The following is a 20,530-nucleotide window of genomic DNA, read 5'->3' as shown; positions in this document are numbered from 1 at the left end:
GGCATTTTTGTCCATCTATCGAGTCCTTCCCAGATTTCTCTATCACTTCTTAACAAAGGGATCCTTCTGAACAGTGATCCCAAGATCTTATCTTGCAGTCTGTTCAACTGGGAGACAATCTTTTCTAAATCTAATCCCTGCCAACAACACAGAAGTTTCTCTTCACATATCAGAATTGCTGCTACAGACTGCTGCAATTCAGAGATGAATTTAAGCTCTTTGATCCCTTAAGTTACTAGAGTACAGTAGCTAAGAAACTGAGCTGTGAGACAACAGATGGCTGAAATGTTGCTTTTGTTATTACATGGCTTTAAGCAAACAGCCCTCTCAGATCCTCACATGTAGGCTGGAAGTGGGTCTCTAGTTGTACAATCTATTTATCTAATCTACCACACCATCTGATAATGTCTCAAGCTATGCTTGAGAAACACAATGACTTGAGCCTCACTAGAACTATAACTTCTGCTGGGGCAACCTGCCATCCAGAAGCATCTGCTTAATAAAGGGAAAATATATTGCAGCTCTTATTTACAAGAACTCTTTATTAGTATTTTCCAGAACTCAATTTTTCTGTGGAAAAAGACTGGAATTTAGCTGTGGAAAGATGTTGAGAACCGTTACCAGCTGTTTGCTCTTCTGATACAAGGCATTTTTTTCCCCTGCCTTTTGGGAAGCAGGATTCTGCATAGGACAGGACACTTAGAAAAATCATTACACCGTCTTGAGGCTCTCGGTTAACAGGAAACTGAAATCCGTTCCAAACTCATGTTCCGTTGGGGCATGCCCTCTGCACAGAAGGACAACATTTGAATAATTACAAGTTTAAGAATGAAGTGTTGGAAGTTAGTACTGGTTTCTTAGACATTTCTGACAATTCATTTGTTATATATCACTGGAGAATGTCTAATGAGCATAACATCTCTTATCACCTGTACAAACATAGTCCTATCACAAGGCAGTCCTCTAACAGCAATCTCCATCACATGTTAGAATTAAGTGGTGTGTGAATATTGCTGCTGATTAAGACAAACAGCTCAATAGATATTGAAGCCTTATGAGTTCACTTGAGAGGTTTCTGGGTCTTTCTTGTGTACTCTGTGTACATGGAAGACAGGCAGTAAGAGTGGAGAGAGAGGATCATGAAAGAAATACGAGTCTAAATGGTTCAGTGAAAAGGATGTAGGCACAGTCCTCTTATTACCATCTGCCAGTGACAGGGACTAACAAGGGAAGTGGGATGCCCTTGGTCAGAGACAACAATGAAAGGGGTACAGCTCAGTGTGTCTGAAAAGGCAAAGCATTAAGAAGGCTGCTCCTTGGAAAGACAAATGCCAGAGAATTTATACGAGATTCACTAACAACACTCGTACCTAGGGCCAACCTTCAAACTAGAAACAGAAGCAAAATATGTTGGACTGCCTTTGTAGATCATGCTTAGTCTCTGGATTTGAAGCGAAGACACAAAATAGGTCTCCCTTTTACCTCACAAACAGCCGTGCCCCAGTTTTCCCTTGCAGAGTAGCTTTCTTTCCTTCCACGAGCAGCAGTGATCCTTCGCGTAAGCCCTTGATGGGTAAGGACCAAAAGGTGTAGTTTAACACAGGGGAGCAACGGGCAAACTCTCCTCCTTGAAAAGTACAGGTAGGGTCAATCGACTGAGCAGGTGTGGCATGAACAAGTACTAACCGGCATTGCATGCCAGGAATGCTATGAAGTTGTTAATTCTTCTCAGGAAGGTATGCTAAAGATCAGTAGCACAGCAGATACTTAGAACGTAGTTGGTCTCAGGCTGAATCCCTGGCAATAGTCTAGGTAGGGCTGGAGAATACCTCTGTTGAAAGCACTGGAAAGCCACTGGCCATCCTTGAATTGATTCACACATTCTGCTAAGCTGCAGCTTGCTTCCCCAGGCGCAACATATTGAGCCCTAAGCCCTTATTCGCAAACCAAAATAGCTAGAGTCATAAAACGTACTAATCCAAACCTAAAGAAATAAGTTATGTCTTCAGTGGAACGGGTAACCCATGGAAGATGGGATTTCCATTTCAGGCTAAGACTTACTGAGTGTGTTGAATGAAGCCATACATCTCAAGGGTTAGCATAAGACATAGCAGGGTTCTATATTTTTAAATGTCCATTTATTTATGTTTTGGGCAAGAACTTGGCCATGTTTTGAAGGGGTTCTGGACAAGTTCTATTTTGGTCAGATCCAAATTCTGAGAGGTAAAATTCCACATATCTGCAGGATAGCAGATTGAGGAAGGCTTGTGTACCTGGACTCAGAGCTGTGGCCAAAGAGACTTGCTGCAATCTGTTCACGGTCCACTTCATATTTTCTCCAGTTGCACACGCTCTACCTACAGGCAGAGTCAATGTTTAACCAAACCCAGAGTTTAGGGATCAGCAATTTTAACATTTTGTAAGTGTGTCTGGCTGTAAGGCATATTCTTGAGAATGGTCAAATGAATCAAGATGGGAGGAAAAACGAAGAATTACTCACTAACACTGGAGGTGTGTCTGGTTCTTCATGGAACTGCATAATCCTTTTTTCACGAGTTTCCTAGAATAATAGTACAGCATTATTGAGTGTTAGGAAGAGATCACAAAACTCTAAAGCAAATGTGGTGACAAAAGGATGGTATAAAAAAAAAAAAAGTCAGCCTGTTTGCCAATCTGCTTGCATGGCCTCCAGTTTGGCTCTCAAAAAACCTAATCAGTTTTGTCTCCTTGTACTAATAGTATTGCTAAGATGCCACTTACCAATTCCATCTTAGGCTACAGTTAGTGTTTTTTACATTATTTTACATTAAAACCTACATTGTGGTTTGTGTAGTTAAAGAAGTCAGGGAAGCCATAGTTTAAAACTTGTGTTTTTCTAGCCTTTTTTAAGCACTCAAATTCTCCTTCAGCCTGAAATATGCTACAAAGGAACTTCATATGCTCACTCCCATGTCCATGGTAAATGTCCCTGGAGATGCCCCCTCGTTTCCTACAACTGGTTGCATTCTGGCTAAGCCAAAATTAGACAAACGATGTTACAACCTAGTGCATTGTATCTATTCAGCCATCATGGTGGTTGTAATTTGACTTGTCAATTCAGACACCAAACCATATTTACATATAAATAATAGTAAATATACTTTCCACAGTGTTCTCAGTTCCAGTTTCCTGGTGACTACAAACCAAAATTCTGCTGTTTAATATAATCGCTGGATTCAATCATTAAAGCCTCCCATCTCATCCAAAGAACATGGCTTCAACCACTAATATCAATGCCCTCACACCCATCCAAAGAACATGGGGATAATATAGTTCCATCATGGACTTCCAAGCACTGCCAGCAAACATTTTCTTTGCTATAATACCATGCCAAAGTGCTAGAACTGCTGTCAAGAGATTGGATATTTACCCCCATATGAGTGCTATTAACATCTGGGTCCAAGTAATGTGGATTGATGTTGAAAGGAACCAATCCGAGAGCTGTCAAAGATGGCGGATAGACAATGGGCATATCATTAGTTGTGTTGATGCTGATAGTTGCTACGTTGGTTCCTGCACTGGATCCAATGTATGGGATCCCATCCTGTAATTAACATGGAATACAATAATGAGGCAATCTTTAGTGCTTATAAAAATCTTCGACTAAGACACAAAAATCTGAAGATGACTCAAATAGGACTACATAGTTCTACCTCTCTTTTAAATAGAGCAAGCGGGGCGAAGCATTACAAGTATAGAAGCCTTTCCCAAAATGTTGTTCTCCAGATGCATAGGACTAAAACACATTAACACCACCCAGCATCCTACTAAAAATCCAAATGTTGAAATATTGAGTAGATATTAGGGAGGGTGGGTACAGAGCACAGATTTTACAGAGCATAGGATAGTAGGGAAGGTAGGTACACAGTCATGTAGGTACAGAACATAGTTTTTCCATTTTAAGATAGTGAGATGAAAATCTTACTTTCATATTACAGTCCAGCCCTTTCTTAGCCTGAAAAGCTAATCATAATTAGTAAGTGTACTCTGCCTGCAAATTTCCTCTTCACCATGTTTTAAACTTAAAATCATAAGGAAATTGTCAGCTCTGTATTTAAGGCCTTTGTAATGCAAATGGAGACATGCAAAACTGAAATGTGACAATTACAGTTAGGCTGACCATCCTATACAAGCAAAGTGGAATGTAAGACTTGAAGCTTTATTGAACTCACATCACACCTATGCCCATGGTGTCCTTGTCAAAATTCTAAAGAATAAAAATATATATGTTGAAATTTCATTAAAGTCTAGGGCTGCAACTGCTGGCAAAGTTGCATGATCTGTACTCTATTTTATTCTGGAGTTAGGATTTGGGCTGCTACCCGAACTCCATTGCCTGCAGACAGTTCTTATCATATATTACAGCAAATCTATGACAGACTTTTGGGTATGAAATCTGACTCCAGAGCATGTGGATGGAAGGGTGAAACTTCACAAGGATTATCCTGTACCTGGGTATTCCTGGACACATTCTTCTTTTTTGTCTTTGAAATGTGATCCAACCAGGATATTTAAATACCAAAAATTGTCTAGGATGTGGCTAATTATAGTGCTGGTGGCTTTGGGACCTACCGACTTGCAGCAACAAACTATGGAGGAGGAGGAGGGGGAGGAGGAGGAGAAAGGCAGGCAGACTATTTTCACTTTTACAAATTTAAGCAGACTTCAGATCCTCTCTTACAAGAGAAGCCATTGTGGACAAGCTGGTGGCCTTTCTGGCTTTGCTTGCATTGAGAAACCACTTCTATCACTTCTCAGGTGACTGAATATGCTGAAGAACAGAATGCAAACACAGCCAGTTGTGGTTTGTTAAAGAAACCACAGCTTAGAGCAACATACAAATTACTCCCTGCTTCAGAATCCGATACTAGACAGAGTCAAGGAATGTAGCTTCTTGGGACACAAGAGAAGACACTGTTTGACAGTCATCCAGAATATGCAGGAAATTAATTGAACTGTAATTTTGATTTTTTTTTCCCCTTTAGATATTTAGGGTTATCTATTTTACCCCTTAAAAATTCCAGCCTGTCCTTTCCGGAAAAGGCCCAGGCCCAGGCCCAGGCCCAGGCCCAGGCCCAGGCCCAGGCCACTTTTGGAGATGACCCACAAGATTCCACACAAAGACTGACCTGGCCCTCAAAGCCACAAAAGTTGTACAATCCTAGACCATGGAAAGACTGCTCCCACAGTGGCAAACAAGGTTTCAGCCTCAGTGATGAATCTATCCCTTTAGGGCTTGAGAGATAGAATGAATGCTGAGACAGAAAAGCACGCAGAAATAAATACATTCTGTGCACCACACTGTGCAAAGTCTGTTATATACAATGTTCCTCTCCCCCAGAATATGCTCTTTTTTGAAAGGTGAAATAGAGCTATCTAAAGTATACATTGTTATAATGATGGGAAGCCAGTGTGATAAGCCAGCTTTAATTCTTTGCATCATTGCCTAACCCTTTTTGGCCTAGGTATGGCACACATGGGCTGCAACAATCCAGGTGACCACTATACCTCAGCAAAGAGTTAGGGTCTTGGGTATCTCTTTGCAGCCATCTAGTGGTCACCTGGATCTTTGCAGTCCAGATCTGGTAGGCATATTTGGATGTCAAGCAGTTGTCACAGAGGGACAATGGAAGTACTGAGAATGGACAGAGACTCCAGGGGAGTCAGTAAAAAGCACCAGATTTCTTCTTCAGATTACGGCAGAGACAACTGCATATTTACTGTTTAATAAACCAGAATACAATTAAAGCCTCCCTTTGCTCTCATGCTTTTCAGTACAAACTGCAGGGGGGAAGTTTCCAATAAACAGCTGTAGACCTTTTTATTATGATCCAGCAGGGCTGATTCAAAAGATGGCTCCCAAAGTTACTGAATCCTCTCTCCAAATTGTTTAAATTTCACAGGAGTGCCAACATCTTTCTAGATTTCTGTGATTCTTCATGGTGGGAGCCTTCTCATGACTTTAGGGAAGAAATGTTCTTGTATATGACCTTGGCTTTTTGGGGGGGGTTAAAGTTATTTTTTGAGAGCTGGTTTGCCTTTAAATGTCCACTGGATGTCCTAATGCTGACTGTGCTGTGCTACGCTTGCACCCAATCTGATGTGTGCTGTTATTATGAATGGCATGCAGCTGAGGTTAAATTCTGCACTGTTGGGGAAAAAACAGGGCTCCATTCTCCTACTTTATCCTGGTTTTAGAAGCCTTCTACCACATACTCGTTAGCAATTTTCAGATCATTTTCTATGTAGAGCCATCAAAACACAAACGTTCTATTTAGTGAGGGTTTGAACTGGTGGACTGATTTCAAGACAGCAGTGGTATAAAAACTACAGAAGGGATGCCCTGCTCCTACCATACGAATCTGGAATTTTGCAAGTCCTCTATGGCTCCAATCCTTAAAAGCATCAGAGACTATCATCATTTTGGCTTCTTGTTTCCACATGAGAGGTCACCAGATTAGAAGAGAAGCTACACGTTCCATGCAAATGAGGCTTCTGAGACTCTGAAGGACAGCAACAGCAACTGCACAAACTCGACCTATTTGGTTCCCTGCTTGCAAGCCCTTATTCCGATGTAATACTCAATGTCATTCAGGCTTCTTGGCCTGGCAAAATCATGATCTCCAGTTATGCACTGATTCTAAATGAGTAGAGTCTTGTCAGCATACAGCTTGGATAAGTCATCTTGAGCATTCCTTGGCTAGTTGAGGAATACAAGGACTGACCACCTCTAGATGCTTAACTCAAAAACCAGAATACATACTAAGAAAAGAGACTCAAAAGGGCTGCCTAGGGAGCTTAACACCTCATCTCTTTAATACAGATACAACCTGCGAGCAAATACCATAGGTTTGTTTCAAAATTGCTTAACTGCTGGTTTATACTACCTCAAGAACTCGTTTCCTGATTGGCCATATCAAATCATTGTCGTAAAGAGCTTTCAAAAGACGGAAAGTATTGCCACCACCTACAGAAAGAGAGAGTTCTGTTTGATCAAGTTTATTCCTTTTGTTATTTGGGTTTGCATACAGTGCATGTACACATAGCTACCCAGAAGTAAATCCCACTGAGTTTAAGGGAACATCTATTTTCAGATAAATATGTACAGGATTACTTCCTAGCAGGACTAATCACACCTACACCCAAGGTCAAAATTCTAAAGAATAAATATATATATATTGAAATTTCATTAAAGTCTAGGGCAGCAACTGCTGGCAAAGTTGCATGGTCTGTACTCCATTTTATTCTGGAATTAGGATTTGGGTTGCTACCTGAACTCCATTGCCTGCAGACAGATCCTATCATATGTTACAGCAAATCTACGACAGACTTTTGGGTATGAAATCTGACTCCAGAGGATGTGGAGTCCACTGAATTAAATGAGACTTTTTCTCATGTTGCCCACAGAGGCCATTTGAGAGCCTGATCCTAGGGAGAGTGGAGACATTTTGTGAATTCCTATCCCTATTACCCCGCCATTCCAAATCCACTAAAACAGGTAACTGTAGTTCAAGGAGGTTCTACTGGCTGCATCAGAGATACTTAAAATCTTAACTGCAGGATCTGTGGTCTTATTCCTGATCACCTCTGAAACGGAAACAAAAGGTTTTTGCTGCATGGAGAGTCCAGACTGTAAATGTTGTCAGTGAGAGAGAAGGATCATATGTGAATTGACTCTGCCCACCTCTAGCATGTGATCATTGATATACACCCAGAATCAGGTGGTCTATAGTGTGAGAGGAAAATTATTAGTAGCCTTCTATATGTTTTAATGTTAGTTTTGATTGCATTCAATAAAGCCAAGTTAGCTAAAATATGGCCTGCAGGGCAATGACAGGAAATAAGTAAACTTGCAAGACTAAGCAAACTTGTTGATGGGAACAGACGTGACAGGGACGAATAGAACAGGAAAGTATGGTAAAATTAGCACCAAGGAAGTTATGGTTCAGTTGCTAAACCTAGGAGTCATGTCTGTGGTTTGTGAGCATAAAAGGGATTGCATCTGAGGGGGTCGGTACCCACTTGGTCAAGCTGTCTACCTGACAGCTCGGTCAAGTTGGTCGGCATTGCAGTGTGAATCTAAGTGAATGGTCGGCATTGCAATGTGAATCTAAGTAGGTACCTTGTATGCTATTGGTTGAACTTTACTTGTTTATTGAACTAACATTTAATAAAGCTTTTAGAACTTTGAAGTGACTTGTTTTATGGTGTGCCTGCCTCCCGTGTTTAACGTGTTTTTTTCCCTGACAATAGCCAATATAAGTTCCTCATCCCTGATGTAGACTCAGCTATGCTAAACAGACCACAGTCTGGCCCAGTGTAACACATTTGTCCAAATGTGAGTAAGGCTATAGCCTAAATATAATTTTTAGTTGTTAAGGTACAGCTGTCCTGCAGGTACACATGGACTGAAAACCAATATCCAGGACAGCTGAAGTATTCTGAATAGGAAAGTCTATGTTTCTGCCATAACACTTAGACAGCAGAAGTAGAGTTCAGAGGTCTCTTTACTACGCCATTATCTTTGCCTTTTTGTACCTTACCCTACCCTTATCAAGAAGGCAGTGTGTGTAGAAGGACTTTCAAGGAGTTAATATTTACCAATGAATATTGCCTCAGCATTTCTCACAGCTTCTCTTGGATCGCTTGATTCATGGATACTGTCTAGTCCATAGCCTAAGGAGAAGACAAGAGGCCACATAGAAATCAGTAAGCTATAATGGGGCACTGTAACAGAGTTTGAGAGCAAGGTGTTCCTAGGTCAGAGACACAGTCCTGGCTAAGAATTAAAGTACTATCATGACTAATTAGGAAACAGCAGCCTTTGGAGCAAGTTTCATATCTGTGCAGAAAACAGGAAGCTGAAGAAAGGATACTAAATAACAATGGATATTGTTGCTATGGCCATCTAGAACATCCTTGCCAGCCCCCTTAGCCTCCATCATCAGCCAAAGAATTGGATCGAGCCCTGGGTAGTTTCAAGGACGCTTGCTCTGGCAAAGTTACATTGAAAGCAGCCCCAGAGTTTTGGAAAAAAGGCCTAGTCAAGAATAATTCTGGAGACTGCGAGAAGGAATATACAGTATATATTGGATCACTTCCAATTCAGTGCCTTTGAGCAAAAAGTTTACCCACCCATCTTCTATGCAAATCAAGGACAAGACTGCCTTACCTAAACTTTCCAGCTTCTCTCTTGCCATCTTAGCATAAGCAATTTGGTCATGAAGAGCATAGGGAACAAACAGGATTTTCCTCACCTGCCTGGGAGAAACAACTTTGTGACAAACAAGCAAAAGTTTGGGATCAGGCAGTACCTCATATTACCTGAAAACAATATGAAAAGACACCCCCTTCGCTAATCCTCCTGATGTTTACCTCGTATTTTTAGGCAAGAACCCAGCAAAGCAGCCAGCTAGTACACTGATGCAATGCCTATGCAGGCAGGCCCAAAACAGGTTATTTTTAAATAACAGACTCTGGAAAAGCAAGCAATTTACCTACTTCTGCATAAGAGCCCTACAGAATTGTTGAAACATTCTTTTTCCATAATCAGTTATCCAGAAACACCCCTTGATGTGACCAAGATGCTTCTATTACCTATATTTGCAAGTCAATCCTACATAAAAAGTATTATCCAATGTTAAATAGGTTTTCTGATTACAGGGCTTCATTTTTTTTATTGCTTTCTGTTCAGCAGGCTGAGGAATTAACGTAATGAATGGCTTCTTCACTGTTGAACGGCTTCTCTATCAAAGAGTAGCGCAGCACGGTGTCGTGGATGGAATAGTGGATTCATTCTGAGATGAGTTCACGGAGCAGAGTACAGGATACTCATTCAGCCAGCCTAAACCCTGAGTGACAGGATCCTCATTTATTTTATACAGAGCTTTGTACAGAGGAGATGGAGATATAGTAGAGTTATGTGCGGTTTAATGAAAACAGTGTTCTTCACTTAATGGGCTGGGAACTATTGAAAGTCATCTAAAGTGGATCCCAGCAGTAGTACCACATAAACAGTAAAAAAAAAAAAAAGTTAAGAAAAAAGGTTAATGACTGGTAGTTAAAAGTGCAGGGATAAGCACTCTAACTCTGTTTAAATTCTCGTCAGGCCCACAGTCCTTAAGTCCAAAGTATGTATGTTTAGACAGAAATAAGTCCTTCTGTGTACTGTTCTAGTCCCGCCTTAGGCATGAAAGCCGGCTGGGTGACTCTGGGCCAGTCCTCTCTCTCAGCCCAACCCACCTCACAGGGTTGTTGTGGGGAAAAAGGAGGAGGAAGGAGTATTATGTATGATCGCTGCCTTGAGTTATTTATAAAAAATAATAAAGGCAAGATAAAACTCAAATAAATAAATAGATACATGTACTGTACTCCGAAATGAGTCTGTGATCCTGCACACACCTATTTGAGAACGTGACCCCTCTTGACTCCGTCTGACTTTCTTCCAAGTAAAATTGCTCAGAATTGCACGCATCCCCGCAGTGAGGGCTGCAGGGTACAATCAGGAAGCTAGAAGATATTTCCAAGGAGGTGCCTTTTAATTACTTGCAACAGGTAACTTGGTTCCTGTTTGGGGTGGCACAGAAGAGCAGTTTTTAAAATTCCTCCTTCACTTCCTTGGAAAAGGAGGGAGTGGGTACAACCAGCAAGCAAAAAGGAGAAGCCAAGAAAGAGTTTGGGGAGGCAAAGCGATCCTCGGAAAGTCCAGCCTGGAGAGGCAGCGCCCACCCAGCGCCTGCCCTCGGCCAGCCACCGGCCGCTGCCTCTCTCGCAGATACTTACGCCCCAAGGAAGTTCTTGATGTGTTCCTGGCAGTGGTCTAGATAGCCTCCTCCGTAGAGGGTGGAGTTGGAAATCAGCAACAGTCGGCGGTTGCCCATCGCCAGGGCGGAAGCCACTTGTTGGAAATGCGCGACGGGGCTTCTAGGAAGCCGTAGGAAAGCCACCCCGGGCGGAAAGAGAGGAGGGGAGCAGGAGGCTCCGCTGGGAGAGGCGCGTCTGAACGCAAACTGGCGGAGGGGGAGCGCTCGGCTCGGAGAAGAGCCGCATGCGGATGAGCCGGGGCAGTGCCGGGCGAGCGCCCTCCCGCTCGCGCAGCTGAAGACTCGATTGCTCTCGCCTCCCTCCTCGGATCTCCGCCTCTTTCTGCGCCTCCGCTCTGCGTTGGGGCTGCGGGTCGGGACCGGCGCGGACGCGGACGTGGACGGGTTTTCTCTCGGAGGGAGGGACGGAGGGAGGGCAGCCGGCCGGGGGCGACCGTCATGCTGGACTTTGTCATTTTCGCTGTCACCTTCCTGTTGATCCTGGTGGGAGCCGTGCTGTACCTCTGCCCGGTAAATAAGCGGGGTGCGAGCCTGGGGGTGGGGGTGGGGGTGGGGGGCGGGGGCCTGTGTCGCAAACCGAAGGGAAGCGCGTCCCCTTCGAAGGACCTTCGCCGCCACGCACTTGTCGGGTGCAGTCCTGTGCAGCTTTACTCGGAAGTAAGAGTCTGGGGCTTACTCCCAGACAAGTGAGCCCGGACTGTCGATCCGCAGCATTTTGTTCGTGCCCGGGACGGTCTGGAGTAGTAGTTCCGTTGAGTTTCTTGTGACGAAGAAGTCGCCTGCCCCCACCGGTTTTGAGGCAGCGGTTTAATAAAGCTCCTCCTTTGTTCCCTGCAGTTTTGCTCTGACGGCTGAGATGGGACAGAAACCATTTTCTGATTCCGCCCCCCCCCCCCAGAAGTTCCAGCCTAAACTGGGCTTTTCAGAAGCGACCCACTTTGCTTCCAGTGGGACCTTCCCCGTGATAGCGTGTCCCATTCTGCCCCCTCCCCCTCCCTGCTATTTAATATATTTGTTAAACCACCGGAAGAGGATGCCCGACGTTTTGGCAGACAACACTCACCTTGATCCCTTCTACTCATCAAAAACTGAGAAAACTGCAATGGGTGCAGACAAACAAATGGAAACTTAATCAGCTAAAGCAGAGATGCCCTTGGTCAATTTGTTTATTTATTCAATCACTTTACTAGCCACCTCAATTGCGGAGGTAAGGCAGATCACAGAATAGGAATTCTGTGTTAACTGTGGACAGCAAAGTGGCAGCACCCAGCCAACTTTAGCCTACCTTGAAGAAAGATGGACAGGATATGAAGGAGTTAATATTTGGATGGGAGACCACCAGGAAAGCTGTGGACAAGACTTGGAAGTAAAAGTAGTATTCTGGAAGAAGGCAACAGTAAACAACTTCCATACTGTTGCCAAAATGTTTCCATGAAATCACCAGGAGTCAAGCTGAGTTCCAGGAAGTCTTTACTTTTAACTTGCCAGAACACCAATCCAAAGAGCAGAACAAGTAAGGCGGGCTTAAATGGAGCCGTGATCTGCCCCAGGGAGGGCAGAAAGCATCCGGTGGTGGGAGGGGCTTTGGCTCAGGGACGGAAGCCGAGCGTTTGCAACGCCAGAGGTGGGAGGCTCAGTCCCCAGCAAGGATGGGAAATGTTTTTCTCTGAAACATTGGGGGTGGGCCTTTATCAAAAGCCCGGTATCGTGAGGGTACTCTGCACTTTCACATACAGCGTGAACTGCTCCATATCCTGGAAATTAGCACAGTAGCGAGATTCTTCTAATGCAATTATTTATTTTAAAAGTTTCTACCCTGGCCTTCTAAAAAAGCTACCCAACATGAATTAACAAGACAAATGAATAAAAATGTAAAATTTATGGTCCGGAAGATTCAGCACAAAAGAAAATAGGAGGAGGAGGAAAAGAAGTGCTTGATATTAGTTGCCCTGTATATTAATATCTAAAAGTTTAGAAGAGTTAAACCCAGCTATCCAATACAATCTTTAAATATGTTCTGTTAAACTGACTCTGTAGTCCAGATTTAGATGGGAAACTGCCTTAAAATGTTCTCTTGAACTCCAGGATGGTTCAGCAGCACAGGCAATTTATAAATCAACAGTCCTGAATAAATTTATTCAGAAATAGCTGGGTTTGTATTCAGCTACATGTATTTAAGATTAAAATAAACTACAGTTGCATACATGTTAGTCCTGTAGAAGTTATGAGGACTTGTAGTCCTGCATGCAGTAAAATTATAAATATCTAGATTTAAGGAAACAGTTGGTTCAGTAATATATTTCTTTTAACGTTGACTTGATTATGTTAACAGTGGATTAATAATCTCACTGGTTTCTTTCCTAGTCTTCCCGACAAGCTTCAGGAATCCCAGGGATCACCCCAACTGATGAAAAGTAAGCTGCTTCTTTCTTCTGTAACATCAGTTCTGCCTTTCTGTTCCATTTCCTTTTGTACGCATGGAGTGCCCTTGATCTTTCTGGATCCGTGGGCGCACTTGGAATGTTGAGACAATGTTCAGGACTGCCACATTTTATCTGGGGGAGGACACAGTTAAGATATCATTGGAAGCACCTTCCCTGTTTCCTATGTACATGAGTGTCCGTGTGCTTTTTTCCCTTCTGATCTCACCAATAGCTCCCCCTTTTTCTCTTAAGACAGTCCTCTTGGCTCCTCCCTCATTTTTCCTGCTTGATTCCAGTTTTCTTTCCTCACTTCTGTTCCCTGATTCTCAAACAATGAAGCTCCAGGCTGGAGCAACCTCTGCAGAAATTTCTAAGACCGTTTGAGGCAGGCTGGTTTCAAATCAGAGCTCTGTTGCTCAGTCTGCAGGGTAAAAAATATTCTTTAAAGGGGATGTCAATCTTAGCAAAAATAGTAATGCCTAGTTGGGAAGTGAATCCTTCTAACGAAACACTCTGGTCTGGTTGAAACTTTGCCACAAGGGAATCCATAAACCATGCTTTAAACCCAGCAGTTTTGGTCTATAAACTGTGATTTGTGGCTTTACTTGTTTGTACCCAGCTTACTGTGATTTAGCCAATGAAGGAGTTGAACAAACTATGGCTCAGCCCAATGTTGTGATCCTATGTTGAGCTCTTCACTTCTTCTTTGGAGATTCCAATCCATTTGCCTTAATCTCATCCTTCTTTCATTCCAGAGATGGGAATCTCCCAGACATCATAACTAGTGGCAGCTTGCATGAGTTTCAGGTCAACCTCCATGAGAAATATGGCCCAATTGTCTCCTTCTGGTTTGGACAACGTCTTGTGATCAGCCTGGGGTCCGCTGACCTTCTGAAGCAGCACATTAACCCTAACAGGACAAGTAAGTACTTTTCTCATGTCTACAAAAAATCTGAGTCAGTTGGCTGATATAGAATAAACTCTTTTGGGAAGACATAAGCTTTTGTGGATTTCATGAAGTTCACTGAATGTTATCCTCAGCTGGCTGATTATTTAGACAGATGAATTCAGACAGAAGAATGTATGTAAGGTGGAAAAATATTTGTGCAGACTGAAACCAGGAAGCTGAGAAATATGAAAAGAGCTCTTCAGACAAGTAGAAGATCCACTTAGAAAGTGGGTAACCTACATCCAATAAAACTTGAATTGGCAAAGCAAGATTCCCATGAACTCTAGATGATGGAAGTTTGGCCCAATGCATCTAAAGAACTTCAGTTTCAAAAAGGTCAGGTGTACTTCAACATCTAAAGGCAGTGTTAACTAGCCATTCTCCAACTCTAGTGACCCCAGTGTGAGAGTGCTAAATTTATAAGTGAATACAAGGTTCTTTTGAAGACATTTTGTTGCACTACAGCAACTTTTACATTTGTGTGCGTATAGGTAGTGAAATACTGGTTTCCCCACTGCTTTCCAGTTAATAACTTAAAAAAAAAACCTCCCTCTTACTAACTATTGTGGGGCATCAATGCAGTTCAGTCAATGTGAGTGCTATAAAGTATTATTGACACCTGATGCCATGTGTCACCTTAGAGAATTGTCCAGGTGAATGAAACCCGAATGAGGTTGCTGCTGTTCTCAATATGTCATTTGAACAGATTTGAGAATGTGGTTGGCAGAGTAAGGGTCTATAGCGTAGATCTTAAATGTGCAGCAACATATTTATTCTGACAAAATCCTACAGTCACATTATTCACTATTTCAATACAGTGGTACCTCGGGTTACGAACGCCTCTGTTAACAAACTTTTCGGGTTACGACCAGCTCCGGCCGCAAAAATTTACCTCGGTTTGCGAACTCCGCCTCAGGGTACGAACAGGATATGCGGCCATTTTCCCTCCCGTGACACGGTCCGCGGCCATTTTTCCGCCCCTGACACGTGGTCCGCAGCCATTTTCCGCCCCTGACACATGGTCGTAGGGAGGGGGACCCTCCCTCCAAGCAATAGCCGCCTCCTTGTCCTCCACGCCAGAACGGATTAACGGTAATTACATTGAACCTTATGGGGAAATTTGGTTCGGGTTGCGACAAATTCGGGGTGCGACCAGAGTCACGGAACGAATTAAGTTCGTAAACCGAGGTTCCACTGTAAATACGCTTGCTTTTTCTTTCTACTGCCTGCAATAGGCTAAATATGATTGCCCTTCTAAAAATACTTATGTGTGTAGGAGAAATTTCTTCATAGAAATCTTTAATAATGAGGCTTAAGCACACCCTCATGAAAGTGCACATTGTTTCTTTAGGCTAACCTAAAAAGGGGTGGGGATGTAGATAGTGTTAGGCACATTACAATATGCCTGTGATTAGATACAGGTACGGAGTATGTGATTGACTCTGGTAGCACATTGTGTGTTTAGTGAGATAGTTAGGGCAGAACTATGAGGTAATAAGGCCAGTATTACAGAGATAAGTAAAAAAGGCAGTATTTCTTGGACAGTTGTTTTTTTGTAGAGAGTTACTTCTGTGGGTTTATCTTATACTGGCCTTGCTTCCTATGCTTGCCTCTTAGTGTCTTCTCCTAACTCTGTCAATACTTTTTGGCCTTCTTAATGTTTTATGGCTGAGCTGACAATTTAGTTTACACTGGGCAAGTGTATCTGGGGAGAGGGTAATTTACTTGCCTTCCCTAATGCCATTCTTTCTACCAAAAAAGCTTAAGATCCCATATTCAGTGAAGAACGAGAATCTCAGTACTTACTTTACTGTTGGGGCGTGCTGCTGTTGTTGTTATTAGATTTTTACCCTGCCTTTTTTTATATATAACTCAAGGCAGCGAACATACCTAATACTCCAGCCTCCTATTTTCCCCACAACAACCCTGTGAGGTGGGTTGGGTTGAATATTAAGTTCCATTAAATTCCTGGTGACTCCATGGATTAAAGCTCTTCCAGCTGTCCTGTCACTCACTTGGCAGGGTAAAAAAAATTAGAGCAAGCAGCCCCATAAATTTTTGCAGCTAAGCAGAGGTGTTAATTTAAAACAACACGTAGCAGTTAAATGTCTCATGATGCTTTTCAACAGGTTCTTGCCTTTAACAAAGGAGTGTGACATTTAACAAGTCTGTTCTTTTAGTTCTTCCTTTCAGATGCAAATAAAGGTTAGAAATTTCCATGGGCAAGCCTGTTTCTTTAAAAAAAGTTGTTGTACATATTTTTAATTAGTACTTCTTAAAAACATTTCCTACACTACAGGCATTTGAGACTTAGGTGAAGCATTATGTGAGATGTGAGTTGGAGAGCCATTAGTCTTTTTCAGAGAAACAAGCATTGTGGATCTGTGAGTGCTTCCTTTTTATTGTTCTTCCATCCCCACTGGGAAGTTAAGTCTCTCCTCTCCCTCTCCCCCTCCCCTCCCCCTCTCCCCTCCTCTTTCATGGTTGGAAGACCATGAAATCCAACCAAGAAATCTTTGTTGTATTTCTTCTCTCACCTCTTCTGTGGATTGGGCAGAACACTTCACAGAATCTGTTTCCATTTTTCTCTAGCTTTGGAGCAACAGAACATTTATGATCCAGGCTGACATTTCCTTTGGCCAGAAAAAGTTTGGCTGGTAGGCAGTTTTGCAGAGTTCAATAAGCAAAAGATACAGGTGGCTGTCTCCGAGGAGCTTACAATCTGGAAAAAAAAACCCTGAAGAAACAGGATAGAAAGATGAAACTGAAAAGGGATGTGGTTATTTGTTCTCTCTCTCACTTGGGTTTTGAGTTTCCATCAGCATGGAAGCTTGCTGCAATGTGGATGACCAAGGCTAATGGCCTTTGTAGAGTTTTGAGCAAGAAGGAAGCTTTCAGATAATTACCTTGAAAAAGGGTACCTATCATATTGTTTCCTTCTCTTGTACAAGTATGTGCACACGTACACCCTGAACCGAACATGTGGTTATCTCATCTCTCAATACGATCATGCTTTCTAAACTACATCACTGATTAGAGGATAATTGGTTTGAAAGAGAAAGAAATCCTTCCCCCAACCCTCCCAAGAGTTGCAGGAGGAGACCAGCCCTGGCACTTGCTTTGTCATGCCCTGTCCTTAGTCTGATTTTGACTACATCCTCATAGGGGAGGAGAGGGATGGGCTCAAAAGCAGCAGAATTTTGTTCCAGCTGAATGTGGATTAGACTTAGAGCAACACTGGAAAAAGTCTATGAAGCTGGATATTATAAAGCTTAAATTATTTAATTTAAGTTAATTAAATAACTTAAAGTAAACAATTTAAATAATTAAATAATTAAAGTGGTTTAAATAATTAAATTAAGTTAAATTTTAAAAAGTCTATGAAGCTGGATATTATAAAGCTTAAATTGGAAGTGTTGCACCAACGGCTTTTCATAAGTGATGATCAAAGTAACCTGTATTCTTGAATGAGATCAATACTAAGACCTGGAACTCTTCCAGAGGCCAAGGCTGCACTCAGCTGAGATTAGGGCCATCGTTGTGTGTCTCCCCAGCATCAAGAGGCGTCTAGGGGTTGGATGGTTGGTTCCTCACTTGCTTTGTCCTCCCTTCTGGGGCTCCCCCCCCCAACTTAAAGTGAACGCACTGTGGTCCCTAGATGCCATTCCCGGTTGATTTCTGGCCTCCCTGAGAGATGGCAAGCATAATGGCCCTTGGTTTTTTGCTGGATATGTCAGGGTTTTTCGAATTGTGTTCTGTGTAGCCCTAGTGTTCCATGAGAACCTCATGGGACTCTGTAAGAGATTAAAGGCAAGGAAAAAAATTCACTCAAACACAGGGAATTTTCTGTTGCTAGAGCTTTGCCTCTTGATCGGGGATTCTGGGATTTTTTTTTTAATGAACTGATTCCACGGCCTGAAAAAGTTTGAAATCTGATTTACATCTTCCCTCTCTGTGAAAAGTAAATGCAGCAAGGGAAGAACAAGTAGTACAGAAGGTGTGGCTAACTTCCATTTTTAACCCTTCTCATTTGGCCAGCTGGAGAGGGCACTGACCTGCCCAAGGAGGGAAAGGTCCATTATAACAGTGTGAGGAGTCATATAACAGTGCAAATGTGCTGTGTACATCTGAGGAGTGAATCTAAAAGCAGTTTGGAAGGGGCATTGGTTTATAGTAAGTACTGTATGGACAGGGGCTACATAAATAACTCTTAATGTTTAGGGGCATGAGCTTTTTGGACAGCTGGTGGGAGGAATTATTATTGAGAGAACTGAAGCTTACTCTTCCTCTCATGTTATCAACCCTGCAAGGTAGGCCAGTTCAAGAAACAGGCACAACAGGGCTACCAGGAATGCTCTTTATTGTGGTAATATAGAATAAAAAATCTTGAAAACCTGTCCAAGTTCCTCTCTGACCCATTCATACTAAACTATGAGTCACTATACGTGAAATGGGCAGCTATATAAATATGATAAATAAATAAGCAAACAAAATCAAGGCAGGGTTATTTTGAGTTTCATCTCAGGACCGTGTAATCTCTACTCCAAGTCTCCCCTTAATAGTTTGCTCGCTCCTCCCTCCCTCCCTCCCTCCCTGATTCTCTCATACCTTTGCCAAATTCAACTCTAAATCTCATTTCATTTCAACTCCCTCTCTCCAAACCATTTCTTTTGCTCTACTCTAGAATAAATGTGGTTCTCTCTTTTAAAGAGAAAACATTTTTTTCCTTCCTTCTCAGAATAGAGGAACCTAAAGGTATGCCTCATATCTTTATGATGCATCCATTATGTATGTTTTTTTAACCTCAAGTAATTCAAGGTGCTTTTGTCGCTAGCTCTTTTGCTACAGTGCTGTTGTGGCCTTTCATTATTCTCTCTTTATTGATGCAGACGAAAATCCTCAACTGTAACTCTGCTGCTTGTAAATTGGGCTTCCAGCAAAAAAAAGAATTGAACAAAGTTGGAAGTCTCTTAAGCAGTAGAAATGATAGAGGCACAAGTTGGTGAATAGTTTAAAACTGATTTCAGCCTCCAGAGATTGCAGCATGTGCTTTGCAGGACACCTTTCCTGGATTTTGTGTGATCTTTAGGTTCAAATTGCTTGTGGCATGTTCGCCTTCTGTTGCCAACTGCTTGCCAAGCTCCCTTGTTTAATGCACACTTTTCTTTTGCACCCTGCTGCTTTTGTTATGCTTGGCTTGGGAGTGGGTGGAAATAAACAGCACCTAGAGGGTTCCCCCCACCTTTCTTTCTTTGAGTCACACATTTAAAGGATACTTGAACAGTTACACAAAAAACAGCCAAGAAGGGAGAATAAAATAGCTTTATAGTGCAGTTCTGTACATACCTACTCAGATCTAAATCATACAGAATTCAATAGGGGTTCCTACTGCTGCTACTACTTTTTTAAGTTGGGTATCCACCTCATGTTGTAGAAGCAGGGACAAAATAGTTGTCTGATGGAATGTATCTATTTTATTAATTTGCTGGATTTATATCCTGCCTTTCCTGGTGGAGCTCAGCTTACACGAGAATCTGCTTTCATTTTATTCCCACAATGATAACCCTGTGTGTGAGAGAGTGACTGGCCCAAAATCACCCAGTGAGCTCCAGTGATTGAGGGTGGACTTGAACCCAAGTCTCCCTGTTCCTAGTTTAGTATCTTGACCACCATGCCATGCTTACATTACTATTAGTGCAGTAGGTGATTCAATAGACTGTCTATGCCAACCCTGCTCATCCAGGAGCTCTGTCAGATGGCCTTGGTCTTGTCCCTCTCTTCCAGAGATACTTGGAGGAAAAGAAAATCGGTGAGATGGTGATTGCAAAGTATACTGTTGAATAGAGATTATGTTATGAGTAATAATGGTGGACCAAGAATATTGGATAAGGCAGAAAAGTATTTGCAGCTGGATCACACAGTGACCCCTTTTTGATCCCTCAAGTTCTGGCTGCAGTAACACTTTGTTGTAATTTAGTGTAACATAATTTGTTCTCGGTTAAAATACAAATGCCTTTAAGCTCATTAAGATTAGCATCACACACCCTGTAATTAATGCAGTAGGAAACTCAAGCATTTCTGCCAAAAATATACAGTGTGATTGCACATACATATTATCACCGGCTTTATAAACTAGTAGCATTTTTGCAAATTGCCTTGGACAACAGATGGTTTAGAATCTCTGAGCATCTGATAGTGCTGGGCAAAGGATATTGTCAGCTAGCAAAGTGATCTGCATAATCATTACATCCTGGAACTGCTCCAGTTGGCGTGAGCCACCGGTTAGGTTTCTGCTT

General features: G+C 42.3%; 2 protein-coding genes across 3 annotated transcripts in view; one reads left to right on the top strand and one right to left on the bottom strand.

The window, feature by feature from the left end:
- Window positions 1–524: 524 nt before the first annotated feature.
- On the bottom strand, window positions 525–11,127 carry LOC103058985 (alpha-aspartyl dipeptidase-like). 2 transcript variants are annotated; one of them, XM_088135651.1, is made up of 8 exons: window positions 10,822–11,125; window positions 9,212–9,300; window positions 8,641–8,715; window positions 6,927–7,006; window positions 3,410–3,583; window positions 2,501–2,560; window positions 1,483–1,565; window positions 525–787 (listed from the first exon to the last, which is right to left on the bottom strand). In XM_088135651.1, the coding sequence occupies exons 1-8, from the start codon at window positions 10,917–10,919 to the stop codon at window positions 712–714; spliced, it is 735 nt and encodes a 244-aa protein (XP_087991777.1). In that variant the 5' UTR covers window positions 10,920–11,125; the 3' UTR covers window positions 525–711. The 2 variants fall into 2 exon arrangements, 1 of the variants encoding a protein (XP_087991777.1); XR_015795182.1 differs by lacking the exon at window positions 525–787 and adding an exon at window positions 2,274–2,357 and having other exon boundaries at window positions 10,822–11,127.
- A 38-nt stretch (window positions 11,128–11,165) lies between these two features.
- Window positions 11,166–20,530, top strand: part of CYP20A1 (cytochrome P450 family 20 subfamily A member 1) — a 31,034-nt gene continuing 21,669 nt past the window's right edge. Inside the window, exons 1-3 of the mRNA XM_088135650.1 lie at window positions 11,166–11,372; window positions 13,227–13,276; window positions 14,041–14,207. Of these exons, the coding sequence (XP_087991776.1) occupies window positions 11,301–11,372; window positions 13,227–13,276; window positions 14,041–14,207 (289 nt within the window). The 5' untranslated portion in view covers window positions 11,166–11,300. The remainder of the gene's footprint in view (window positions 11,373–13,226; window positions 13,277–14,040; window positions 14,208–20,530) is intronic.

Source organism: Python bivittatus, unplaced genomic scaffold, assembly GCF_059951505.1.
Source record: "Python bivittatus isolate LINGU-HERP-01145 unplaced genomic scaffold, Pbiv_v1 ctg000200_np1212, whole genome shotgun sequence".
Classification (NCBI taxonomy): Eukaryota; Metazoa; Chordata; class Lepidosauria; order Squamata; family Pythonidae; genus Python; species Python bivittatus.
The sequence above is the reverse complement of the archived record's forward strand: the minus strand, read 5'-3'. Positions and strand labels throughout refer to the sequence as shown.

Excerpts from the sequence above, each read along its gene's own strand:
- LOC103058985 (XM_088135651.1), bottom strand. The coding sequence starts at position 10,919 with ATGGGCAACCGCCGACTGTTGCTGATTTCCAACTCCACCCTCTACGGA. Across the intron at positions 3,584-6,926 it reads TCAGGAAACGAGTTCTTGAG|GATGGGATCCCATACATTGG; the intron begins GTAGTATAAACC and ends TGTTAATTACAG. Across the intron at positions 788-1,482 it reads GGGGCACGGCTGTTTGTGAG|AGGGCATGCCCCAACGGAAC; the intron begins GTAAAAGGGAGA and ends CCTTCTGTGCAG.